Source organism: Anser anser, assembly GCF_964211835.1.
Source record: "Anser anser genome assembly, chromosome: 36".
Taxonomy (NCBI): Eukaryota; Metazoa; Chordata; class Aves; order Anseriformes; family Anatidae; genus Anser; species Anser anser.
In genome coordinates, this window is record NC_139757.1 from 295,316 (window position 1) to 318,010 (window position 22,695).

Genomic DNA, 22,695 nt, shown 5'->3' on the forward strand with positions numbered 1-22,695 from the left:
CCAGGCACCGAGGATTTTATTAGTGGGGGCTCCCAGCGCAGCCAGGGGCTGCCCCGACGCCCCGGGGGGGCTCAGGCCGGAGGGTGTCGGGGTGTCCGGGTGGCTCAGAGCTGCAGGAACTCGGCCACGAAGGCGGCGAGGATCTTGCAGAGGTCCTCCACGGTGGGCAGGTGGAGGTTGTCCTCGTTGTCCTCGGTGGTGTGCCAGACCCAGGGGAAGGGCATGGGGATGAGATGCAGCACGGGGACGCCTGCGGGGACACGGGGGGACACAGCGGGGCTGAGCCACGGTGGTCCCCGCTCCCTGCAAGGCGACACGGCGCTCGGTGGGGACTTGGGGACACTGCAGCATGGGGACACGGGGACACGGGGACGTTACCACGTTGCAGGAAGGGGACGTGGTCGTCCTCGACGGGCCCCGGGGCTGGGCTGAGCCGGAAAAAGGGCTGGTCCTGGGGGGAGGCGTGCAGCAGCCCCAGGCTCCGCAGTCGTTTCTCTGCGCACCGGGGACACAAAGGGGACACGGGGCGGGGGGGACACAGGGAAAGGCACTCTGTGACACCCCCGTCCCCATCCTGTCTCCATCTTTGTCCCCATCCCAGCCTCCTCGTCCCATCCGTGTCCCCATTCCCATCCTCGTGACTACCGCCCGTGTCCCAGCACCCACCCTGTCCCCATCCCCACGTCACCCCACCCCATGCCGACCACATGCTTGTCCCCAAACCCACGGGCGTCCCCCAGGTGCCACCCACGCCCTGTCCCCAGCCCCTTGTCACCCCTCCTGTCCCCACGCCACGTCCCCAGCCCTTTGCACATCCGCAGGGCCCGTCCACGCCCTGACCCCACACCCGTCCCCGTGTCCCCACGTCCCCACGTCCCCGTGTCCCCGCAGCGCACCGATGGCGACGAGGCGCAGGAACCAGTGGTGGGTGCGGGGGAAGTGGCTGTGGATGGCGGGGTGCTGGGTGCCCAGCAGGTCCAGCAGCACCAGCAGGCTCTGGGGACACGGCGCGGGGACATCAGCACGGCCACGGGGACACCACGTGGCCATAGGGACACCACCCCCGGATGCTCCAGGACCATCCCAGCTGGGCCACCGTGATGGGGGGGGGGGCAACCTGGCAGTGCCACCACCCTTGGGTGCCACAGGACTGTCCCAGCTGGGTCACCACCACGCTTGGGTGCCACCACACCATGCTGCCACCACCCTTGGGTGCCATGGGACCGTCCCAACTGGGTCACCACCACACTTGGGTGCCACCACACCATGCTACCACCACCCTTGGGTGCCACGGGACCGTCCCAACTGGGTCACCACCACACTTGGGTGCCACCACACCATGCTACCACCACCCTTGGGTGCCACGGGACTGTCCCAGCTGGGTCACCACCACCCTTGGGTGCCACCACACCACCCTGCCACCACCCTTGGGTGCCACGGGACTGTCCCAGCTGGGTCACCACCACGCTTGGGTGCCACCACACCATGCTGCCACCACCCTTGGGTGCCATGGGACCGTCCCAGCTGGGTCACCACCACCCTTGGGTGCCACCACACCACCCTGCCACCACCCTTGGGTGCCACGGGACTGTCCCAGCTGGGTCACCACCACCCTTGGGTGCCACCACACCACCCTGCCACCACCCTTGGGTGCCACGGGACTGTCCCAGCTGTGTCACCACCACCCTTGGGTGCCACCACACCATGCTACCACCACCCTTGGGTGCCATGTGACTGTCCCAGCTGGGTCACCACCACCCTTGGGTGCCAGGGTGGCGGGGACACTCACCATGGCGGTGATCTGGGTGCCGTGGGGGCCGTGGCGGGTGGCGGCCATGCGTGCCGCCAGGTGCCGGGCGCCGTAGAGCGAGTCGGTGGCGCTCCACTCCTCGAAGGCCTCCTCGCCGTCCAGGAAGAGCAGCTGCAGCGTCACCTCCGCACCCTGCGGGGACCGAGGTCACCCCGGGGAGGGCCCCTGGGGGCACCCTGGGGTCCCAAGGGAGGCATCTGGGAGGGAGCCGGGTAGGCCGGGAGGGACCCAGGGGGCTCCGTGGAGGGTTGGGGGAGGGGACAGAGGTGTCCCAGGTGGGCTCTGGGGGGGATCCAGGTGTCCCGGGGGGGGACCCAGGTGTCCTGGGGGTGTCCAGGGGGAGACCTGGTGTCCCAGGGCGGTGTCTGGGGGGGACCCAGGTGTCCCAGGGGGGACCCAGGTGTCCTGGGGGTGTCTAGGGGTGGGCCTGGTGTCCCAGGGGGGTGTCTGGGGGGGACCCAGGTGTCCTGGGGGTGTCTGTGGGGGACCCAGGTATCCTGGGGGGGACCCAAGTGTCCTGGGGGTGTCTTGGAGGGGACCCAGGTGTCCCAGGGGGGTGTCTGGGGGGACCCCAGGTGTCCCAGGGGGGGACCCAGGTGTCCCAGGGGTGTCTGGGGGGGGCCCTGGTGTCCCAGGGGGGTGTCTGGGGGGAACCCAGGTGTCCTGGAGGTGTCTGGGGGGGGACCCAGGTGTCCTGGGGGGGTACCCAAGTGTCCTGGGAGTGTCTTGGGGGGGACCCAGGTGTCCCAGGGGGGACCCAGGTGTCCTGGGGGTGATCTAGGGGGGGCCCTGGTGTCCCAGGGGGGTGTCTGGGGGGACACCCAGGTGTCCTGGGGGGGTCCAGGAGGGACCCAAGTATCCTGGGGGTGCCTAGTGGGGGGACCCAGGTGTCCCGGGGGGTGCTCTGGGACAGACGCAGTTATTCCCAGGGGGCTGGGGGTGACCTGGGGGGAGGGGGGCACCAGGGCACCCTGTTGTGGGGGGGGGGGGCTCAGCACCCACCCTGTCCTTAGCTCTCCGCAGGGGCCGGTCGAGGGCGGCCGCCAGCTCCAGCAGCATGGCGCAGGGCACGGCCGAGTCGGTGGCCCCCAGGAAGGGGAGGCGGCCCGGGGGGGGGCCGGGGGGCAGCACCTTGGTGTCGTAGTGACAGGCCAGCACCAGGCGGCGGGGGGCGCCGGGGGCCAGCGTGGCCACCAAGCTGGCGAAGGCCACCGGCCCCCGCGGCGTGGCGGCCTCGAAGGCGTCGAGCTCCAGGTGCCAGCCAGCCGGCAGCGCCGCCAGCCGGTCAGCGATGTGCTGCGGGGGGGGGGACACACGGGGACGGTGACACGGTGCTTTTTTTGGGGGGGGGACACAGGTGACATTGGGGGGGGGGGGGGCTCACCTGGCGGGCGGCGCGGCTCCCGGCGCTGCCCGGGGGTCGTTCGCGCAGGAGGGGGCGCAGGAAGGCGTCGCGCAGGCGGGGGGGGCGCAGCCCCCCCAGGAGCGCCCGGAGGTCCTGCTCCGAGGGGGGGCCTGGGGGGGGCTGTTTGGGGTGGGGTGGGGGTCAGGGATGGGGGGACTGAGGAGGGGTGGGGGTGCTGGGAGGGGTTTTGGGGACCCCATAGGGCTGCGGGGGGGGGCATCTGGGGCTCTAGGAGGGGTTTGGGGGGGGGCGTCGGCGGGGGGAGGTTGGTCTGGGGGGGTCTCGGAGGTTATGGGGGGGGTCTGGGGGCTCCCATGGGGTTGGGGTGCCCTGGGGGGGGGTTGGGGGGTTGGTCTGGGGGTCTTGGAGGTTATGGGGGGGGTCTGGGGGCTCCCATGGGGTTGGAGTGTCCTGGGGGGGGGTTGGGGGGGTTGGTCTGGGGTGGGGGGGTCTGGGGGCTCCCATGGGGTTGGGGAGCCCTGGGGGGGGTTGGGGGGGTTGGTCTGGGGGTCTTGGAGGTTATGGGGGGGGGTCTGGGGGCTCCCATGGGGATGGGGAGCCCTGGGGGGGGGTTGGGGGGGTTGGTCTGGGGGTCTTGGAGGTTATGGGGGGGGTCTGGGGGCTCCCATGGAGTGGCCGGGGAGAGGATGGGGACCCCCATGGGACCAAGAGGGGTCTGGGGGGGGATTTGGGGTCCCGGGGTGGGGGTCCCAATGGGGTTGGGGTGCCCTTGGAGGGGGGCTACGACCCCTGAGGGGGGGCGGTCCGGGGGCTTGGGGACATCGCAGGCACCGCGGGGACAGGGACCTGGGTTCCACCCCCCAATCCCGGGACCCTCCCCAAATCCCGGGACCCCCCCCCATCCCGGGACCCCCCCTACTCCGGGGACCCCCCCCAATCCCGGGACCCCCCCCAAATCCCGGGACCCCCCCTACTCCGGGGACCCCCCCCAAATCCCGGGACCCCCCCAAATCCCGGAACCTCCCCCCTAAACCGGGGACCCCCCCCAAATCCCGGGACCCCCCCAAATCCCGGGACCCCCCCCAAATCCCGGAACCTCCCCCCTAAACCGGGGACCCCCCCCAAATCCCGGGACCCCCCCAAATCCCGGGACCCCCCCAAATCCCGGGACCCCCCCTACTCCGGGGACCCCCCCCAAATCCGGGGACCCTCCCCAAATCCCGGAACCTCCCCCCTAAACCGGGGACCCCCCCCAAATCCCGGTCCCCCCCCCTCTAATCCCGGTCCCCCCCCTCCGCTCACCGGGCCGCCTCCGGTGCCCCGCTCCCCGCCGGGCCAGGCCGCGTAGAGGAGGGCAGCGGCCGCCGCCAGAGCCAGGAGCAGCGGCGGCAGCGGCCGGGGGCAGCCGCGGGCCCGCGGGCAGAGCCCGGGCACCGGCAGCGGCAGCGGCACCGCCACCGGGCCGGGACCGGGACCCGAACCCGCGGCCCGGGCCCGCCGGGAGCCTCCGGCGCCCTTCCGCATGGCGCGGGGGCGGGGCCTCCCCGGGGGGCGTGGTCTCCGAAAGGGGGCGTGGCCTCCGGAAGGGGGCGTGGTCTCCAAGAAGGGGGGCGTGGTCTTCGAAATGGGGGCGTGGTTTTGCGAACGGGGGTGTGGTCTTTGGGAAAGGGGGCGTGGCTTCGCGGCGGGGGCGTGGCTTCGTTCAGGGGCGTGGTTTAGAGGGGGCGTGGTTTCGTGTAGGGGAGGGGCGCGGGTATGGAGGGGGCGGGGCTTACGCGCGGGGCCACGCCCCCTTTTCTGAATGGCGGGGGGGGAGGGAGGCGCATGCGCAGTGGTGCCGGGGCCGGGGCTGGGGACACGTGGTGGCGCCGTCGGCGTGGCACCTGCGGGGGGGGGGGGGGGGGGGTGGCACCGCCGGGGGATGTCACCCTGATGGGACGTCACCCCCGTGGGATGTCACCGTGGTGAGATGTCACCTTGGGGGGACGTCACCCTCGTGGAATGTCACCCTGGTGGGACGTCATCCCCGTGGGACGTCACCCCCATGGGATGTCACCTTGGAGGGACGTCACCTTGGAGGGACATCACCCCTGGGGGATGTCACCCTGGTGGGACATCACCCCTGTGGGATGCCATCCCCCAGGGATGTCACCTTGAGGGGATGTCACCCCCATGGGATGTCACCCCCGTGGGACGTCACCCCCCAGGGATGTCACCTTGGGGGGATGTCACCTTGGAGGGACATCACCCCTGTGGGATGCCACCCCCATGGGATGTCACCCTGATGGGACATCACCTCGGTGGGACATCACCCCCGTGGGATGTCACCCCTGTTGGATGTCACCCTGGTGGGACGTCACCTTGGTGGGACGTCACCCCTGTTCGATGTCACCCTGGTGGGACGTCACCTTGGTGGGACGTCACCCCCATGGGATGCCGCCCCCATGGGATGTCACCCCCGTGAGATGTCACCTGGGATGGGGTCATCATTTCCCAGTGGGACGTCCCCTTGGACCGGGATGTCACCCCAGCTGGGGACGTCACCCCAGAGGACGTTACCCTGCGTCGGGACACCTTCACGGTTGGGGACGTCACCTCCGGTGGGATGTCACCCCAGTGGGGACATCGTCCCAGTCGGGACACCACCCTGCCTCTGGGTGTCACCCCGCACGGGGATGGCCCTCCCACCATGCTGTCACCATCGATGGGGATATCACCGTGGCCAGGACATGTCCCTGGACAGGCTGTCACCCTCAACGGGGACATCACCCCAGGTGGGGACATCACCCCCAGAGGGCTGTCGTCACCCTCCATGGGGCTGTCACCCCCCCCACGTGGCCGTCACCGCAGACAGATGTCACCCGGGACAGCCCACCCCCTCCACAGTGCCACCACCCCAAAGTGCCACCACCTCAAAGCGCCACCACCCCACGGAGCCACCACTGGTGGAATGTCCCCACGGTGCCACCACCCCACCCTGCAGTGCCACCACAGGTGGAATGTCACCATGGTGCCACCACCCCCCAGTGCCACCACTGGTGGGATGTCACCTCGGTGCCACCACCCCATGGAGCCACCACCCCATGGAGCCACCACCCCAAAGCGCCACCACTGGCGTGATGTCCCCATGGTGCCACCACCCCAAAGTGCCACCACCCCACGGTGCCACCACCGACGTGATGTCCCCAGGGTGCCACCACCCTGCAGAGCCACCACTGGTGGGATGTCCCCACTATGCCACCACCCCGCAGAGCCACCACCCCAAAATGCCACCACCCCAAAGTGCCACCACCAGTGTGATATCCCCACAGTGCCACCACCTCGCAGAGCCACCACTGGTGGGATGTCCCCACTATGCCACCACCCCGTGGAGCCACCAGCCCAAAATGCCACCACCGGCGTGATGTCCCCAGAGTGCCACCAGCCCAAAGTGCCACCACCCCATGGTGCCACCACCGGCATGATGTCCCCACGGTGCCACCACCCCATGGTGCCACAGCGACGTGATGTCCCCACAATGCCACCACCCCAAAGTGCCACCACCCCAAAATGCCACCCCTGGCGTGATATCCCCATGGTGCCACCACCCCATGGTGCCACCACCCCAAAGCCCTACCACCCCACGTTGCCACACTGACGTGATGTCCCCACGGTGCCACCACCCCATGAAGCCACCACCCCACGGTGCCACCACCCCAAAGTGCCACCACCGGCGTGATGTCCCCATGGTGCCACCACCCCAAAGTGCCACCACCCCAAAGTGCCACCACTGGCATGATGTCCCCATGGTGCCACCACCCCAAAGTGCCACCACCCCACGGTGCCACCACCGGCGTGATGTCCCCATGGTGCCACCACCCCATGAAGCCACCACCCCATGGTGCCACCACCCCAAAATGCCACCACCGGCGTGATGTCCCCACGGTGCCACCACCCCACGGTGCCACCACCCCACGGCGCCACCCCCCCAAAGCCCCACCACCCCACGTTGCCACAGCGACGTGACGTCCCCACGGTGCCACCACCCCACACACCCCCACTCCTCTCCCCACACCCTCCGCGTCTTTCCTTTTTCCTTCTTTTTTTTTCATTTTTTTTCCTTTTTTCTTTTTCCATTTTCTTTTCCCCACCCCCTCCTGCGCCCTGCCCCGTCCCCTCCCGCCTCGGCGTCCCCCTCCCTCAACGCCGTCGTCCCCCCCGGAGGTGCCGCCGCCGCCGCCGTCGCCGTCGCCGCCGTCGCCCCTTCACCTGCCGTCGTCGCGGCGGGCGGCCGGGTGCACCCAGTTGTTGTCGTGCAGCCCCACGCGGCAGCCGGGCGCCTCCTTGTCGGGGCGCCGGCAGCACATCCAGTAGGAGCGGCCGTAAGGCAGGTCGTGGTGGTAGGGCTTGGGGTGCCAGCGGCACAGGGACACGTCCCCCTTCTCGTAGCGCTTCTTGCACTGCTTGCAGGGGTCGTCGCGGTACAGGGGGTCGCGGTTCCAGCGCGAGTCGGTGGCCTGCACCCCGAAGGTCTCGATGATGGATTTGAAGTAGTGGCACGAGCACTTGAGGGCGGCCAAGGCCTGCGTGGGCAGGTAGCTGAAGATCTTCACCATCACGTGCTCGGGGAGCAGCAGCATGTACTGCCGCGGCTCCAGCAGCCGCTGGATCTTGAAGCGGATCTCCAAGAAATCGTGCGAGACGTGGCGGTACAAGCGGCACAGCGAAGGGTCCGGCGTCGCCGCCGCCGCCGCCGCCGCTTCCTCGGCCGCCTCCGCCGCTCCCGGCCCGACCTCGGCCGCCTCCTCGGCGCCCGGCAGGAGGAAAAGCTGTCCCGGCGGCGGGTCGTCCTGCGGCGCCGGCAGCCTCACCGTCTCCTCCTTCATCTTCTTGGCGCTGTCCTTGCCGAAGAAGACGCACTGGTCCACCACCCCCGTCACCACCACGTCCACGTGGAAGCCCGACACGCAGTCCCGGGACGACGCCGCCGACGCCGCCGACGCCGCCTCCCCGCCGGACCCGTCGACGGCGTCCGGCTTACCGGCGGGCGCCGTCCCCTCGCCGCACCCCATGTCCACGTCGGGGCCGTCGCCGTCCCCTTTGGGCGCGGCACTGGCCAGGAGGAACTCCACGTTGTTGGGCAAGGCGTCGCGGGACGGGCTGATGAGCTGGTACAGGTCGCAGGTGATCTTGTCCTTGGCGCGGGCGCCACCGGCGGCCCCGCACCCCACGAAGACGCAATTGGGGCGCCCACCGCTCGCCGGCTCGGCCGGGGCGGCTCCGGCGCGGGTTTCGCGCCCGCTGGAGATGCGGAAGGCGATGCGCACCTCGCCGGGCGCTGGCGCCACGGCGGCGGCGGCGGCCGTAGCGGCGCACTCGGCGCCGGGGTGGCACAGCCCGTTGTGTCGTGCGCCGCCGCGCTGCCGCGACTCGAAGTGAGCCACGGCCTCGGCCACCCGGCTGCAGTCGGCGCCCGCCGCGGGCGCCTTGGCCTCACCGCCCGCCTCCACGAAGACCACGGGCGCCGCCGCCGCCGGCGGGGGGGGGAAGCCCTGCAGGGCCAGCGCCGCGCGCTGCTCCACCAGCGCCACCATCTCGGCCACCGAGAGGAGGTCGGGGGGCTCGCAGCCCGCCTCGCCGTCAGCCCCCGCTTTGCTCTTGCCGGGGTGGTGGCAGCGCCGGCGCCGCTTGGCTTTGGAGCTCTCGCTGCCCCAGTTGCCCTTCACCTTCATGGTGCTGGCGCGCCCGGGGCCGCCGCACTGGTGGGCCACGAAAAAAGCCACCTTCTCCTTGGTGTTGCCGGGCTTGATGACGTACCAGGTGTCCAGCAGCACCCGGCCCTCGTCCGACGGCGCGGCGGGGGCCGGCGGGGTGTTTTCGGATGGGGCGCGGGGACCGGCGGGCTCCTCGGTGGCACGGCAGGGTTTCTTGGTGGGGCCGGGGACTGGGCATGGCTTGTTCTGGGTGTAGGTGCCGAAGGGTCGCGGGCACCAGAGCTGCAGCTGGGGGAAGGCGTTGGGCTCCATCAGGGCTGCATGGCACGGCCGCCGCGTCGCCGAGCTGGCCGGCGCCCGCGCCCAGGCCTGCGGAGAGACGCGGGGACGTTAGCGGGGTCGGCGGGGACGGGGCGGGACAACGCGGGGCTGGCGGGGACAGTATGGGGCTGGGGGGGGCGGGGTGGGGACAGTATGGGGCTGGTGGAGACAGTATGGGGCTGGTGGGGGCAGGAAGGGGACAGTATGGGGCTGGGGGGGACAGGAAAGGGACAGTATGGGGCTGGGGGGGACGGGGTGGGGACAATATGGGGCTGGGGGGGATGGGGTGGGACAATATGGGGCTGGCGGGGACAGTATGGGGCTGGTGGGGGCAGGAAGGGGACAGTATGGGGCTGGGGGGGATGGGGTGGGGACAATATGGGGCTGGGGGGGACAGGGTGGGGACAATATGGGGCTGGCAGGGACAGGAAGGGGACAGTATGGGGCTGGGGGGGATGGGGTGGGGACAATATGGGGCTGGGGGGGCAGTATGGGGCTGGTGGGACAGGAAGGGGACAGTATGGGGTTGGGGGGGAAGGGGTGGGACAATCCGGGGCTGGCGGGGACAGTATGGGGCTGGGGGGGACGGGGTGGGGACAATATGGGGCTGGGGGGGATGGGGTGGGGACAATATGGGGCTGGGGGGGACGGGGTGGGGACAATATGGGGCTGGAAGGGACAGGAAGGGGACAGTATGGGGCTGGGGGGGGCAGGGTGGGGACAGTATGGGGCTGGCAGGGACAGGAAGGGGACAGTATGGGGACGGCAGGGACGGTATGGGGTTATTAATGGGGCTGGTGTGAACGGGACAGGGCTGGGGAAGGGCTGGGGGGGACGCTACAGGGACAATAACGGGGCTGGCAAGGGGGGTATGGGGACAGCGTGCGGCCGGTGGGGACAGGATGGGGAAGTTAATGGGGCTGAAAGAGGGACGTGAATGGGGCCGGTGGGACGGTGTGGGGACATGAATGGGGATGGAAGAGGGGCATTAATGGGGTCGGTGGGACATATGGGGACATGAATGGGGTCGGTGGGACAGTATGGGGACATGAATGGAGCTGGTGGGATGGTACGGGGACATGAATGGGGCTGGAACAGGGACATTAATGGGGTCAGTGGGACGGTGTGGGGACATGAATGGGGCTGGAAGAGGGACGTTAATGGGGTCGGTGCGACAGTACGGGGACATGAATGGGGCTGGAACAGGGACATTAATGGGGTCAGTGGGACAGTATGGGGACATGAATGGGGCTGGAAGAGGGATGTGAATGGGGCCGGTGGGACGGTGTGGGGCCATGAATGGGGGCTGGAATAGGGTCATTGTTGGTGGGACGGTGTGGGGACATGAATGGGGCTGGAAGAGGGACGTTAATGGGGTCGGTGCGACAGTATGGGGACATGAATGGGGCTGGAATAGGGACATTAATGGGGTCACTGGGATGTAGGGGACATGAATGGGGATGGAAGAGGGACGTGAATGGGGTCGGTGGGACGTATGGGGACATGAATGGGGATGGAAGAGGGACGTTACTGGGGTCGGTGGGACGTATGGGGACATGAATGGGGATGGAAGAGGGGGACGTGAATGGGGATGGAAGAGGGACGTTAATGGGGTCGGTGCGACATACGGGGACAGGAACGGGGCTGGAAGAGGGACACTAATGGGGTCCGTGGAATGGTATGGGGACATGAATGGGGCTGGAAGAGGGGGGACATGAATGGGGCTGGAAGAGGGATGTTAATGGGGTCGGTGGGACGGTATGGGGACATGAATGGGGCTGGAATAGGGACATTAATGGGGTCACTGGGACGTACGGGACGTGAATGGGGATGGAAGAGGGGGACATGAATGGGGCTGGAAGAGGGACGTTAATGGGGTCACTGGGATGTAGGGGACATGAATGGGGATGGAAGAGGGGCATTAATGGGGTCGGTGGGACGTATGGGGACATGAATGGGGCTGGAAGAGGGACGTGAATGGGGTCGGTGTGACATACGGAGACAAGAATGGGGCTGGAAGAGGGACGTTAATGGGGTCGGTGGGGACGGTGTGGGGCCATGAATGGGGCTGGAAGAGGGTCACTAATGGGGTCGGTGGGACGTACGGGGCCATGAATGGGGCTGGACCAGGGACATGAATGGGCCCAACCCCGGCAGTGTCCCCAAGCCCCGCCCCTCACAAGCCCCGCCCCCGAGGCCCCGCCCCCGCGCACCTGCCCCGGGCCCCGCCCCCAACCCCGAAACCCCGCCCCCCGCGCACCTGCCCGAGGCCCCGCCCCCCCCCGCGCGTTCTCGCCCCGCCCCCTCACCGGCGCCGCCGGCTCCGGCCCGCGGGGGGGGGGGGCGGGGGGGCCCGGCTCTTAAAGCGGCCGCGGTGGCCGCGCGGGGGGTGGGCCCCGACCGGCGCGCGCCGCGCGGCCCTTTTAACCGCCGGCCGTTTGTCGACGGGGGCTGCGCGCGGCCCGCAGCCAATCAGGGGGCCGCGCTCGGGCCATGCCCATATATGGACGGCGGCAGCGCGGCGGCGGGCGGGCGAGAGCTCCGCGCGGGGGCGTGGCCAAGCAGGAGGAGGGCGTGGCCAAGAGGAAGGGGGCGGGGCCAGCTCCCCCCCGCCCTCCCCAGGGCCCCGGGGACGAACCCGCGCCGCGGCCCCCGCGCGCCCCCGCCCCGCGCGCGCCCCCGCCCGGGCCCGGCCCCGGGCCCTCGCCCCGAGCCTCCGCTGCGGGCCCCGGGCCCGGAGCCGCCGCTGCCGCCGCTGGGCCCCGCCGCCGAACCGGGCCTCGGCAGGCCCCGCAGGCCGCAGCCCCGGCCCCGCCGCTCCCCGCCGCCGCCGCCGCCGTTACCCCGCCGCCGCCCCCGGCTCCGGGCCCCGCCCGGCCCCGCCCGGCCCCGCCGCCCTCCCCCGCTCACCGGGCAGGTGCCGGGCGCGGCCGCTCCGCCTCTCCGCGCCGCTTCCGGGGTGCCTCGCGCATGCGCACGGCCGCCGCGCTCTGCGCGTGCGCCGCGGGGGAGGGGGCTGATGGGAATTGTAGTTCCATGCCCGGCGGCTGAGTCCGCGCGTGCGCGGTGCGAGCAGCGGTTTACCTGGCGCTGCTGCGCATGTGCGCCGGGGCATGCTGGGAACTGTAGTCCACGGCTGGGGGGGATAATCTTGGGACGGTGCCAACCCCCCCCAATAACGCCCCCCCCCCAGTGCCCCCCCACCCCCCCGGCGGCGCAGATATGACGTCACACGAGCCACTGCATTACGTCACACCTTTCTTTGGGGGTACAAAGCTGGGGCTAAGCAGCCCGGGGTACCCTGTGACCCCAACCCCCCCCCCCCCCCCAGTACCCATAGGTGACGGTGACCCCCCCCCAAACCCCCCCGGCACCCAAAGGAGTCAGGGACCCCCCCCAGACCCCTCCCCCAGCACCCAAAGGTGTCAGGGACCCCCCCCCCCCCAGACCTGTCCCCAGCACCTTAAGGTGTCAGGGACCCCCCCCAGCACGCAAAGGTGTCAGGGGCCCCCTCAGACCCCCAGCACCCAAAGGTGTCAGGGACCCCCCCCCATATTTCCCCCCCCAGCACCCAAGGTGTCAGGGCCCCCCCCCCCAGACCCATCCCCCAGCACCTTAAGGTGTCAGGGACCCCCTCCAGCACCCAAAGGTGTCAGGGGCCCCCCAGACCCCTCCCCCAGCACCTTAAGGTGTCAGGGACCCCCCTCCCAGGCCCCCCAGCACCCAAAGGTGTCAGGGACCCCCTCCCCCAGACCCCTCCCCCAGCACCTTACAGTGTCAGGGACCCCCCCCCAGCACCCAAAGGTGTCAGGGGCCCCCCGCCACCCTCAGCAGCAGCTCTCAGCAAGGGGGTGCCCCCGGAGTCGCGGGGCACCGGGTGAGGCCCCCCCACGGCCACGTAGCGGCGGGGCCCCCGGGGGGGACCCCGGGGGGGCCCCCGGTGGGCCCCGGGGGGGCAGGGGGCGCCCAGGCGGCACCGCTGCCACCCGCGCCGCACCTCCGCCTGCACCTGGAAGGGGGGGGCACGGCGACACGTCACGACCTCCCCCCCCCCGACATGTCGCGATATCACGCCGTCGTGACACGAGTCGTGACGCGGCCTGGCACGTCACGAGACGGCACAGCAACCTCCCGGCGCGGCGCGATATGTCGCGACATACGCCCCCCCCCCCCCGCATGTCGCGACGCGTCGTGACACGCACCTCCTTGTTGACGAAGCAGTAGAGGACGCTGACGATGAGGCCCTGGGGAGGAGGCACCTGGGGCTTGGGGGGGGGGGGGAGGGGGGAGGGGCACCCCCCCGCCTGACTCGGCACCCCTCTGCCCCCCGCTGCCCCCCCCCCGCCCCCCCCATTCCCCATTGCCCCCCCATTACACCCCCCTGCCCCCCATTACCCTCCATTGCCCCCCCATTGCCCCCATTGCCCCCCTCTGCCCCCCCACGCCCCCCACTGCACCCCTATTGCACCCCCTGCCCCCCACACACCCCCATTGCACCCCCATTGCCCCCCCCGCACCCTTTGCCTCCCCCATTGCACCCCCCTGCCCCCCATTACCCCCCCATTTCCCCCCAATTGCCCCCCTGCCCCCCCATTGCCCCCCTCTACCCCTCCACCCCCATTGCACCCCCTGCCCCTCCCACCCCCCCATTGCCCCCCCCAACCCCCCGACCCTAATTGCCCCCCAGCCCCCCCCATTGCACCCCCCCATGCCCCCCATTGCACCCCTTGCCCCTCTCACCCTCCCATTGCCCCCCCCAACCCCCCCGACCCCAATTGCCCCCCTGCCCCCCCATTGCACCCCTCTGCCCCCCCACGCCCCCCATTTACCCCCCCCATTGCACCCCCTGTCCCCCTCACCCCCTCCCATTTCCCCCCCCGCCCCCCCGACCCCAATTTTGCCCCCCTGCCCCCCACTGCCCCCCTTCCCCCCCCACCCCCCTTTGCACCCCCCATTGCATCCCCCTGCCCCCCCATTACTCCCCATTACCCCCCCATTGCACCCCTGCCCCCCTCATTGCACCCCTCTGCCCCCCCACACCCCCCAATTACCCCCCCATTGCACCCCCCATGCCCCCCTCACCCCTCCCATTGCCCCCCCCGACCCCAATTGCCCCCGACCCCAATTCCCCCCCGACCCCATTGCACCCCCTGCTCCCCCATTACCCCCCCATTACCCCCCCATTGCCCCCCTGCACCCCCCATTGCCCCCCTCTGCCCCCCACGCCCCCCATTACCCCCCATTGCACCCCCATACCCCTCCCACCCCCCCCATTGCACCCCCCTGCCCCTCCCACCCCCCCCATTGCCCCCCCCAACCCCCCCCCCGACCCCAATTGCCCTCCCCTGCCCCCCCCCGGGCTCCCCCCACCTGGCTGGAGGAGAGCAGCAGCTGCAGGAAGAGGCGCACGAGGCGCACGGTGCCGCCCGCCTGCTCCTCCGCCACCAGCGCGAAGGCCACCTCGTGCACCCCCAGCAGCGGGATCAGCGTCAGCGTCGACTTAGCCAGCCTGCGGGGACACGCGGGGGAACGGGGACACGCGTGGGGACACGCGGGGGAACGGGGACACGCGTGGGGACGCGCGTGGGGACGGGGACGCGCGTGGGGACGCGCTCGGGGACCTTACAGGCACGGGGAACGCGCCTGGGGACGTTACGTGGGTGGGGGCAGGCATGGGGACACACGTGGGGACACGCCTGGGGACACTACACAGATGGGGACAGGCCTTGGGACATACTTGGGGACATTACACGGATGGGGACAGGCATGGGGACACACATGGGGACACTTCTGTGGGCATTATGTGGATGGGAACGGGCATGGGGACACACTTGGGGACATTACAGGGATGGGGACAGGCATGGGGACACCTGGGGACACACCTGGGGACATTACGTGGATGGGGACACACCTGGGGACGTTACATGGATGGGGACAGGCATGGGGACACTCCTGGGGACACCTCTGGGGACATTACACGGATGGGGACAGGCATGGGGACACTCCTGGGGACACCTCTGGGGACATTACGTGGATGGGAAGGGCATGGGGACACACCTGGGGACATTACACGGATGGGGACAGGCATGGGGACACACGTGGGGGCACACTTGGGGACATTACACAGATGGGGACAAGCATGGGGACACACATGGGGACATTACAGGGATGGGGACAGGCTCAGGTGTCCCCGTACACATCCCAGTGTCCCCGTGTCCCCAAGCACATCCCACTGTCCCCAAGCGCATCCCAGTGTCCCCACGCACATCCCGGTGTCCCCATACACACCCCCGTGTCCCCATGCACACCCCGGTGTCCCCATGTCCCCACGCACACCCCGGTGTCCCCACGCCCCCACACACACCCCAGTGTCCCCATACACATCCCAGTGTCCCCATACACACCCCGGTGTCCCCATGTCCCCATACACATCCCAGTGTCCCCACGTCCCCATGCACATCCCAGTGTCCCCATGCACATCCCGGTGTCCCCACGTCCCCATGCACATCTCGGTGTCCCCACGCACACCCCGGTGTCCCCATACACATCCCGGTGTCCCCACATCCCCATGCACATCCCGGTGTCCCCACGCATACCCCGGTGTCCCCATGTCCCCATGCACATCCCGGTGTCCCCATGCACATCCCGGTGTCCTCATGTCCCCACGCACATCCTGGTGTCCCCACGCACATCCCGGTGTCCCCACGTCCCCACGCACACCCCAGTGTCCCCATGCACATCCCGGTGTCCCCATGCACACCCCGGTGTCCCCATGTCCCCATGCACATCCCGGTGTCCCCACACACATCCCGGTGTCCCCATACACATCTCGGTGTCCCCATGTCCCCATACACATCCCGGTGTCCCCACGTCCCCACACACACCCCAGTGTCCCCATGCACATCCCGGTGTCCCCATGCACATCCCGGTGTCCCCACGCACATCCCGGTGTCCCCATGTCCCCATACAAACCCCGGTGTCCCCATTCACATCCCGGTGTCCCACACACACCCCGGTGTCCCCGTGTCCCCGCGCGTCCCCACCTGACCCTGCAGTCCCCGCGGGCCACCTGATGCGCCCGCACTTTGGCCACCAGGATGCGGACAATGCGCACGAACACCACGAAGTTCACCTGCGGCGAGGGGAGGGGACGGGGACAGGCGGTGAACCCCCCCCCCCGTGCCGTGTCACCCCCTCCCGTGCCGTGTCACCCCCCCCCCGTGCCGTGTCACCCACCGCCACGGCCATCAGGATGGGGCAGCGGATGATCCACCACACGGCCGCCTTCTCGTTCCTCTCCCAGCACCTGCGCGCGGGGACAGAGCTCGGCGGTGTCCCCTCCCCTCCGTGTCCCCCGTTGGGGACACCGCCCTGGGGACAGCGATGTCCCCTCCGTGTGACAAAATGAGGCGGGGGGGACGGGGGGCGCGAGGGGACTCACCCCTCGTTCTCGTAGAGGTAGCGCACCACCACCCACGGCACCACAAAGAGCACGGGGGCCCCTGCGGGGACGGGGTCGGGGACGGGGGTCGGGGACCGTGGCTTGGGGACAATTGGGGACACGGGGGTGGGGGGGGGTGGGGTAACGCGCGGGGGACGGGCTCACCCCAGCCGAGGAGGAGGAAGGCGGGGAGGCAGCGGTCACCCGAGAAGGTGGCCAGGACCAGCAGCTTGTGGAGGAAGAGCCCCTCGGCCAGCAGCCACCCGTAGTTGGCGCCCACGCAGTACTGGGTCAGCGCCTGCGCCAGCCGGCACCCCGCCACCGCCTGCCGGGGGACGCCACGGGGACACCGGGCTGGCACCGGTGGCACGGTGGCATTGTCACTGTGGTGGCACCGGCAGCATGGTGGCATTGCCAGCGTGGTGGCACCAGCAGCATGGTGGCACCAGCAGCACGGTGGTATTGTCACTGTGGTGGCACCGGCAGGGTGGTGGCACCAGCAGCACGGTGGCACCAGCAGCACGGTGGCATTGTCCTTGTGGCACCACGGTGACATTGCCAGCGTGGTGGCACCACCACTGTGGTGTCGCTAATGTCCTGGTGGCACTGCCATCGTGGTGGCACCAGCAGAACCAAGACGACGATGGCACCCACAGCCACCGTGGTGTCACTGCTGTCACCGGTGGCCCCGCCGCCGCGGTGACACCGGGAGCACCGACGTCGCGATGGCGGCGCCGCCGTGGTGGCACCGGCACCCACCTCGGGTACCCCAAACTCTTGCCTTTCGCCCCTTACGGGTTCCCCCCCAGCGGGTGCTCCCCCCCCAAGGATGCCCCCCCTCCACGGGTGCCCCCCACCCATGGGTGCCCCCCACCTGCTGGCTCAGCAGCTGCAGCGGGTCGCCGAGGCCGGGGCGCAGGTGGCGGTGCAGCAGCGCGTCCCGCGTCAGGATGGCGCCCGCCCGCAGCACGAAGGAGAGGAAGAGGTTGGCGTGGATGTAGTTGCGGGTGCAACGCAGGCGCCTGCGGGGGGGGGGGCCTGGGCAGCACCCATGGGTGCCCGGCAGCACCCATGGGTGCTGCTGGCAGTGCCCCCCCTCCCCAGTACCTGAAGAGCAGCAGCAGCAGCAGTGCCAGGAGGAGGGAGACGAGGGACAGGGAGTAGCCCACGGTGTAGACCAGGCGGAACTGCTCCAGCAGCCAGGCGTGCTGCTGTGGGGACGCGGGGACGGCGTGGGGACACCGGGACGGCGTGGGGACGTGGGGACAGCGGCAGGACGTGGGGAGGCAGCGTGGGGACACCGGGACGACGTGGGGATGTGGCGACGGCGTGGGGACATGGGGACAGCGGCGGGATGTGGGGACAGCGGCGGGGGGACACCAGGACGGCGTGGGGACATGGGGACGGCGTGGGGACGTGGGGACATTGTGCGGACATGGGGACAGCGTGGGGACACCGGGTTGGCATGGGGACACCAGGACAGCATGGGGACATGGGGACAGCAGAGGGACACTGGGACAGGGTGGGGACACCGGGCCGGTGTGGGGACACCAGGACAGCGTGGGGACATGAGGACAGCAGAGGGACACTGGGACAGCATGGGGACACTGGGACAGCGTGGGGACACCACGATGGTGTGGGGACATGGGGACAGCTTGGAGACACCAGGACAGCAGGGGGACATGGGGAGACAACATGGGGACACCGGGACAGCGTGGGGACACCGGGACGGCAGGGGGACATGGGGACACGGTGGGGACACAAGGATGTCACGGGGACCAGCTGCGGGGTGCTGGGACATGGTGGCACACCCGGATGGGGCACGAAGCGTGGCGCGGCACGGAATGGCACAGCGTGACATGGCACAGCGCGGGATGACAAGGGACAGTGGTCACAGCATGACACGGCACAGCGCAGGATGGCACAGCACGGCACGGCACAGCACGGCATGGCAAGGGACAGTGGGTCACAGCGTGACACGGCACAGCATGGCACGGAATGGCACGGCGTGACGTGACACAGCACGGCATGACAAGGGACAGTGGTGACAGTGTGACGTGGCACAGCACGGCATGGCACAGCATGGCACGGCACGACATGGCACAGCGTGACGTGGCACAGCACGGCATGAGAGGGGACAGGGGGTCACAGCGTGACACGGCACAGCACGGAATGCCACAGCATGACACGGCACGACGTGGCACGACACGGCATGACGTGGCATGGCACGGTGTGACACGGCCCCGCGTGTCACCGCATGGCACGGCACGGCGTGACACAGAACGGCACGGCGCGACACGCAACGGCGCGACATAAAATGGCACAGAACGGCGTGACACGGCACGACGCGTCGTGACACAGCACAACATGGCATGACACACTGTGACATGGCCCAGCGTGTCACCGCACGGCACGGCGCGACACGCAACGGCGTGACATAAAACGGCATGGCACGGCGTGACAGAACGGCACGGCACGGCACGACACGCAACGGCGCGACATAAAATGGCACAGAACGGCGTGACACGGCACGACGCGTCGTGACACAGCACAACATGGCATGACACACTGTGACATGGCCCGGCATGTCACCGCACGGCACGGCGCGACACGCAATGGCGTGACATAAAACGGCATGGCACGGCGTGACAGAACGGCACGGCACGGCGCGACACGCAACGGCGCGACATAAAATGGCACGGCACGGTGTGACACAGCATGGCACGGCATGACATGGCACGACATGGCATGGCACACTGTGACATGGCCAGGCGTGTCACCGCACGGCACGGCGTGACACGCAACGGCATGACATAAAACGGCATGGCACGGCGTGACACAGAACGGCACGGCACGGCGCGACACGCAACGGCGCGACATAAAATGGCACGGCACGGCGTGACACGGCACGGCACAACATGACACGGCACGACATGGCATGGCACACTGTGACACGGCAAGGCATGTCACCACATGGCATGGCATGGCATGACACAGAACGGCACGGCATGGCATGACACGCAATGGCGCGATATAAAATGGCACGGCACAGTGTGACACAGCACGGCACGTCGTGACACGGCACACCATGGCATGACACAGCACGACGTGGCACGACATGGCACGACATGGCATGGCACACTGTGACACAGCACGGCGTGTCACCACATGGCACGGCACGGCGTGACACAGAACGGCACGGCACAGTGCGACACAACGGCGTGACATAAAACGGCACGGCGTGGCGTGACACGGCACGGCACGTCGTGACACGGCACACCATGCATGACACAGCATGACGTGGCACGACATGGCACGACATGGCATGGCACACTGTGACACGGCACGGCGTGTCACCACATGGCACGGCACGGCACGGCGTGACACACAACGGCGCGACATAAAACGGCACGGCACGGCGTGACACGGCACGGCATGACCATGGCACGACATGGCGTGGCACACTGTGACACGGCACGGCATGTCACCGCACGGCACGGCACGGCGTGACACAGAACGGCACGGCGCGACACGCAACGGCGTGACATAAAATGGCACGGCGCAGCGTGACACAGCACGGCACGTCGTGACACGGCACGGCGCGTCGTGACATGTCGCGCCGCGCCGCCGTCGCCACCCACCTGCAGCGGCTGCTCCTGCTCCAGGTCCTCGCACTGCGAGTGGTCCCTCCAGGGCCGCCCGGTGCCGTCGGTCACCCACTGCCCGTCGGGGCCGCAGCGCCGGGCCACCACCCCGCCCTGCACTGGCCACCGCCGCCACCACCACCGCGTCACCGGGGGGGGGCCACCGCCGCCGCCGTGTCCCCCGTGTGTCCCCCAAACCCCCCAACACGGTGTCCCCTTACCTCGGTGGTGCCAGGGCAGGTACCAGGGGCAGGGGACGGTGGCGGTGCTGTTGGGGGGCGCGTCCCCCCAGCACACGTACATGTCGAAGCTGCGGTTGCAGACGGGACCTGGAGGTGGGGGGGGTGGTCGGTGTTTGTGTGTCCCCGGCCCCCCCCCCCAAATTGTCCCCCCCCCGTGTCCCCCTCCTCTCACCGGGTGCCGGGGGGTCGAGGCGCAGGCGTAGCTCGCAGGCGCGCCGGTACTGCTGCCAGGCTGCCAGCGTCGCCTGGGCCGAGCGCTCGCCCTGCAAGGTGCCCGCTGCCACCGCCAGGGCCACCGCCACGGGGACACCGCCGCGGGGACGCCGCCACGGGGACACCGCCATGGGGACACCGCCGCAGGGACACCGCCACGGGGACACCGCTATGGGGACGCCGCCGTGGGGACGACGCCATGGGGATGCCATCGTGGGGACAACAATACGGGGGCATCACGGGGCTACTACTGGGGCCACGGTGGTGCTACCACCATGGGGACGTCACTATGGGGACACCACCATGGGGGACATCGCTATGGGGACATCATTACGGGGGAACCACCATGGGGACAATGCCATGGGAATGTCACCATGGGGACATCACCATGGGGGACATCACTATGGGGACATCATTATGGGGGGCACCACCATGGGGACAATGCCATGGGGATGCCACCATGGGGACACCACCATGGGGACAACACCATGGGGACATCATTATGGGGGGCACCACCACGGGGACACCACCATGGGGATGTCACCTATGGGGACACCACCATGGGGACACCACCATGGGGACACCGATACGGGGGCATCACGGGGCTACTACTGGGGCCACGGTGGGGCTACCACCATGGGGACACCACCATGGGGACATCGCTATGGGGACATCATTATGGGGGGCACCACCATGGGAACAGTGCCATGGGGACATCACTATGGGGACACCACCTAGGGGGGCACCTCCACGGGGACAATGCCATGGGGATGTCACCATGGGGACGTCACTATGGGGCTACCACCATGGGGACAACACCATGGGGACGTCACTATGGGGACACCACCATGGGGGGGCACCGCCATGGGGACAATGCCATGGGGACGTCAGCATGGGGGCACCGCCATGGGGACACCACCGTGGGGATGACATGGTGGGCACCACCGTGGGGACACCACCATGGGGGGCACCAACGTAGGGACGCCACCATGGGGACATCACTATGGGGATGTCACTACGGGGACACCACCATGGGGGCCACCACCATGGGGCCACCACCATGAGGACACCACGGGGGCATCATCGGGGTCCTGTGGGTGGCAGCGAGGGGGTCCTGGAGTGGGGGGACAGGGGGGGGTCTCAGGGGTAATGGGGTGGGGGGGCCTTCGGGGAGGGGACCTGGGGGGTGACGGGGGGGGACCTGGGGGTGATGGGGGGGTCCTCGGGGTGAGGGGGGCGTTTGGGGGGTGATGGGGTCCTGGGGGGGGGGGTCCCGGTGGTGATGGGGGGGACCTGGGGGTGATGGGGGGGGTCTGGGGATGATGGGGTCCTGGGGGGGTCCTGGGAGTGATGGGGGGGTTCTGGGGGTGATGGGGTCCTGGGGGGGTCCTGGGGGTGATGGGGGGGTCTGGGGTGATGGGGGTTCTTGGGGGTGATGGGGTCCTGGGGGGGTCCTGGGGGTGATGGGGGGTCTGGGGGTGATGGGGGGTTCTGGGGGTGATGGGGTCCTGGGGGGTCCTGGGGGTGATGGGGGGTCTGGGGGTGATGGGGGGGTTCTGGGGGTGATGGGGTCCTGGGGGGTCCTGGGGGTGATGGGGGGGTCTGGGGGTGATGGGGGGGTTCTGGGGATGATGGGGTCCTGGGGGGGTCCTGGGGGTGATGGGGGGGGTCTGGGGATGATGGGGTCCTGGGGGGGTCCTGGGGGTGATGGGGGGGTTCTGGGGATGATGGGGTCCTGGGGGGGGTCCTGGGGGTCCTGGGGGGGTCCTGGGGGTGATGGGGGGGGTTCTGGGGGTGATGGGGTCCTGGGGGGGTCCTGGTGGGGATGGGGGGGTCCCGGTGGTGATGGGGGGGTTTGGGGGGTGATGGGGTCCTGGGGGGGTCCCGGAGGTGATGGGGGGGTTCTGGGGTGATGGGGGGATCCGGGGGGGGGGGGGGTTCTCACCTCTGCCCCACGCAGGACCC

General features: G+C 69.7%; 3 protein-coding genes across 6 annotated transcripts; all 3 read right to left on the reverse strand.

Moving 5' to 3' along the window:
* On the reverse strand, window positions 1–4,733 carry LOC310888507 (glutaminyl-peptide cyclotransferase-like protein). Of its 2 annotated transcripts, XM_083815247.1 has the most exons (7): window positions 4,479–4,729; window positions 3,195–3,335; window positions 2,813–3,106; window positions 1,790–1,942; window positions 897–996; window positions 379–495; window positions 1–250 (listed from the first exon to the last, which is right to left on the reverse strand). In XM_083815247.1, exons 1-7 carry the CDS (start codon window positions 4,698–4,700, stop codon window positions 105–107), a joined length of 1,173 nt encoding a protein of 390 aa, XP_083671373.1. In that variant the 5' UTR covers window positions 4,701–4,729; the 3' UTR covers window positions 1–104. The 2 variants fall into 2 exon arrangements, with proteins under 2 accessions (XP_083671373.1, XP_083671374.1); XM_083815248.1 differs by lacking the exon at window positions 897–996 and having other exon boundaries at window positions 4,479–4,733.
* A 2,512-nt stretch (window positions 4,734–7,245) lies between these two features.
* Window positions 7,246–12,208, reverse strand: FBXO46 (F-box protein 46). Of its 2 annotated transcripts, none has more exons than XM_083815203.1 (2): window positions 12,101–12,208; window positions 7,246–9,238 (listed from the first exon to the last, which is right to left on the reverse strand). In XM_083815203.1, the coding sequence occupies exon 2, from the start codon at window positions 9,179–9,181 to the stop codon at window positions 7,421–7,423; it is 1,761 nt and encodes a 586-aa protein (XP_083671329.1). In that variant the 5' UTR covers window positions 9,182–9,238; window positions 12,101–12,208; the 3' UTR covers window positions 7,246–7,420. The 2 variants fall into 2 exon arrangements, with proteins under 2 accessions (XP_083671329.1, XP_083671330.1); XM_083815204.1 differs by lacking the exon at window positions 12,101–12,208 and adding an exon at window positions 11,500–11,759.
* Window positions 12,209–12,955: 747 nt separating this feature from the next.
* Window positions 12,956–22,689, reverse strand: GIPR (gastric inhibitory polypeptide receptor). 2 transcript variants are annotated; one of them, XM_083815250.1, is made up of 13 exons: window positions 22,676–22,689; window positions 20,690–20,899; window positions 20,497–20,604; window positions 20,273–20,394; window positions 17,739–17,842; window positions 17,506–17,653; window positions 16,797–16,956; window positions 16,632–16,692; window positions 16,427–16,496; window positions 16,234–16,322; window positions 14,561–14,699; window positions 13,393–13,434; window positions 12,956–13,199 (listed from the first exon to the last, which is right to left on the reverse strand). In XM_083815250.1, exons 2-13 carry the CDS (start codon window positions 20,859–20,861, stop codon window positions 12,960–12,962), a joined length of 1,455 nt encoding a protein of 484 aa, XP_083671376.1. In that variant the 5' UTR covers window positions 20,862–20,899; window positions 22,676–22,689; the 3' UTR covers window positions 12,956–12,959. The 2 variants fall into 2 exon arrangements, with proteins under 2 accessions (XP_083671376.1, XP_083671375.1); XM_083815249.1 differs by having other exon boundaries at window positions 13,393–13,455.
* Window positions 22,690–22,695: the final 6 nt, after the last annotated feature.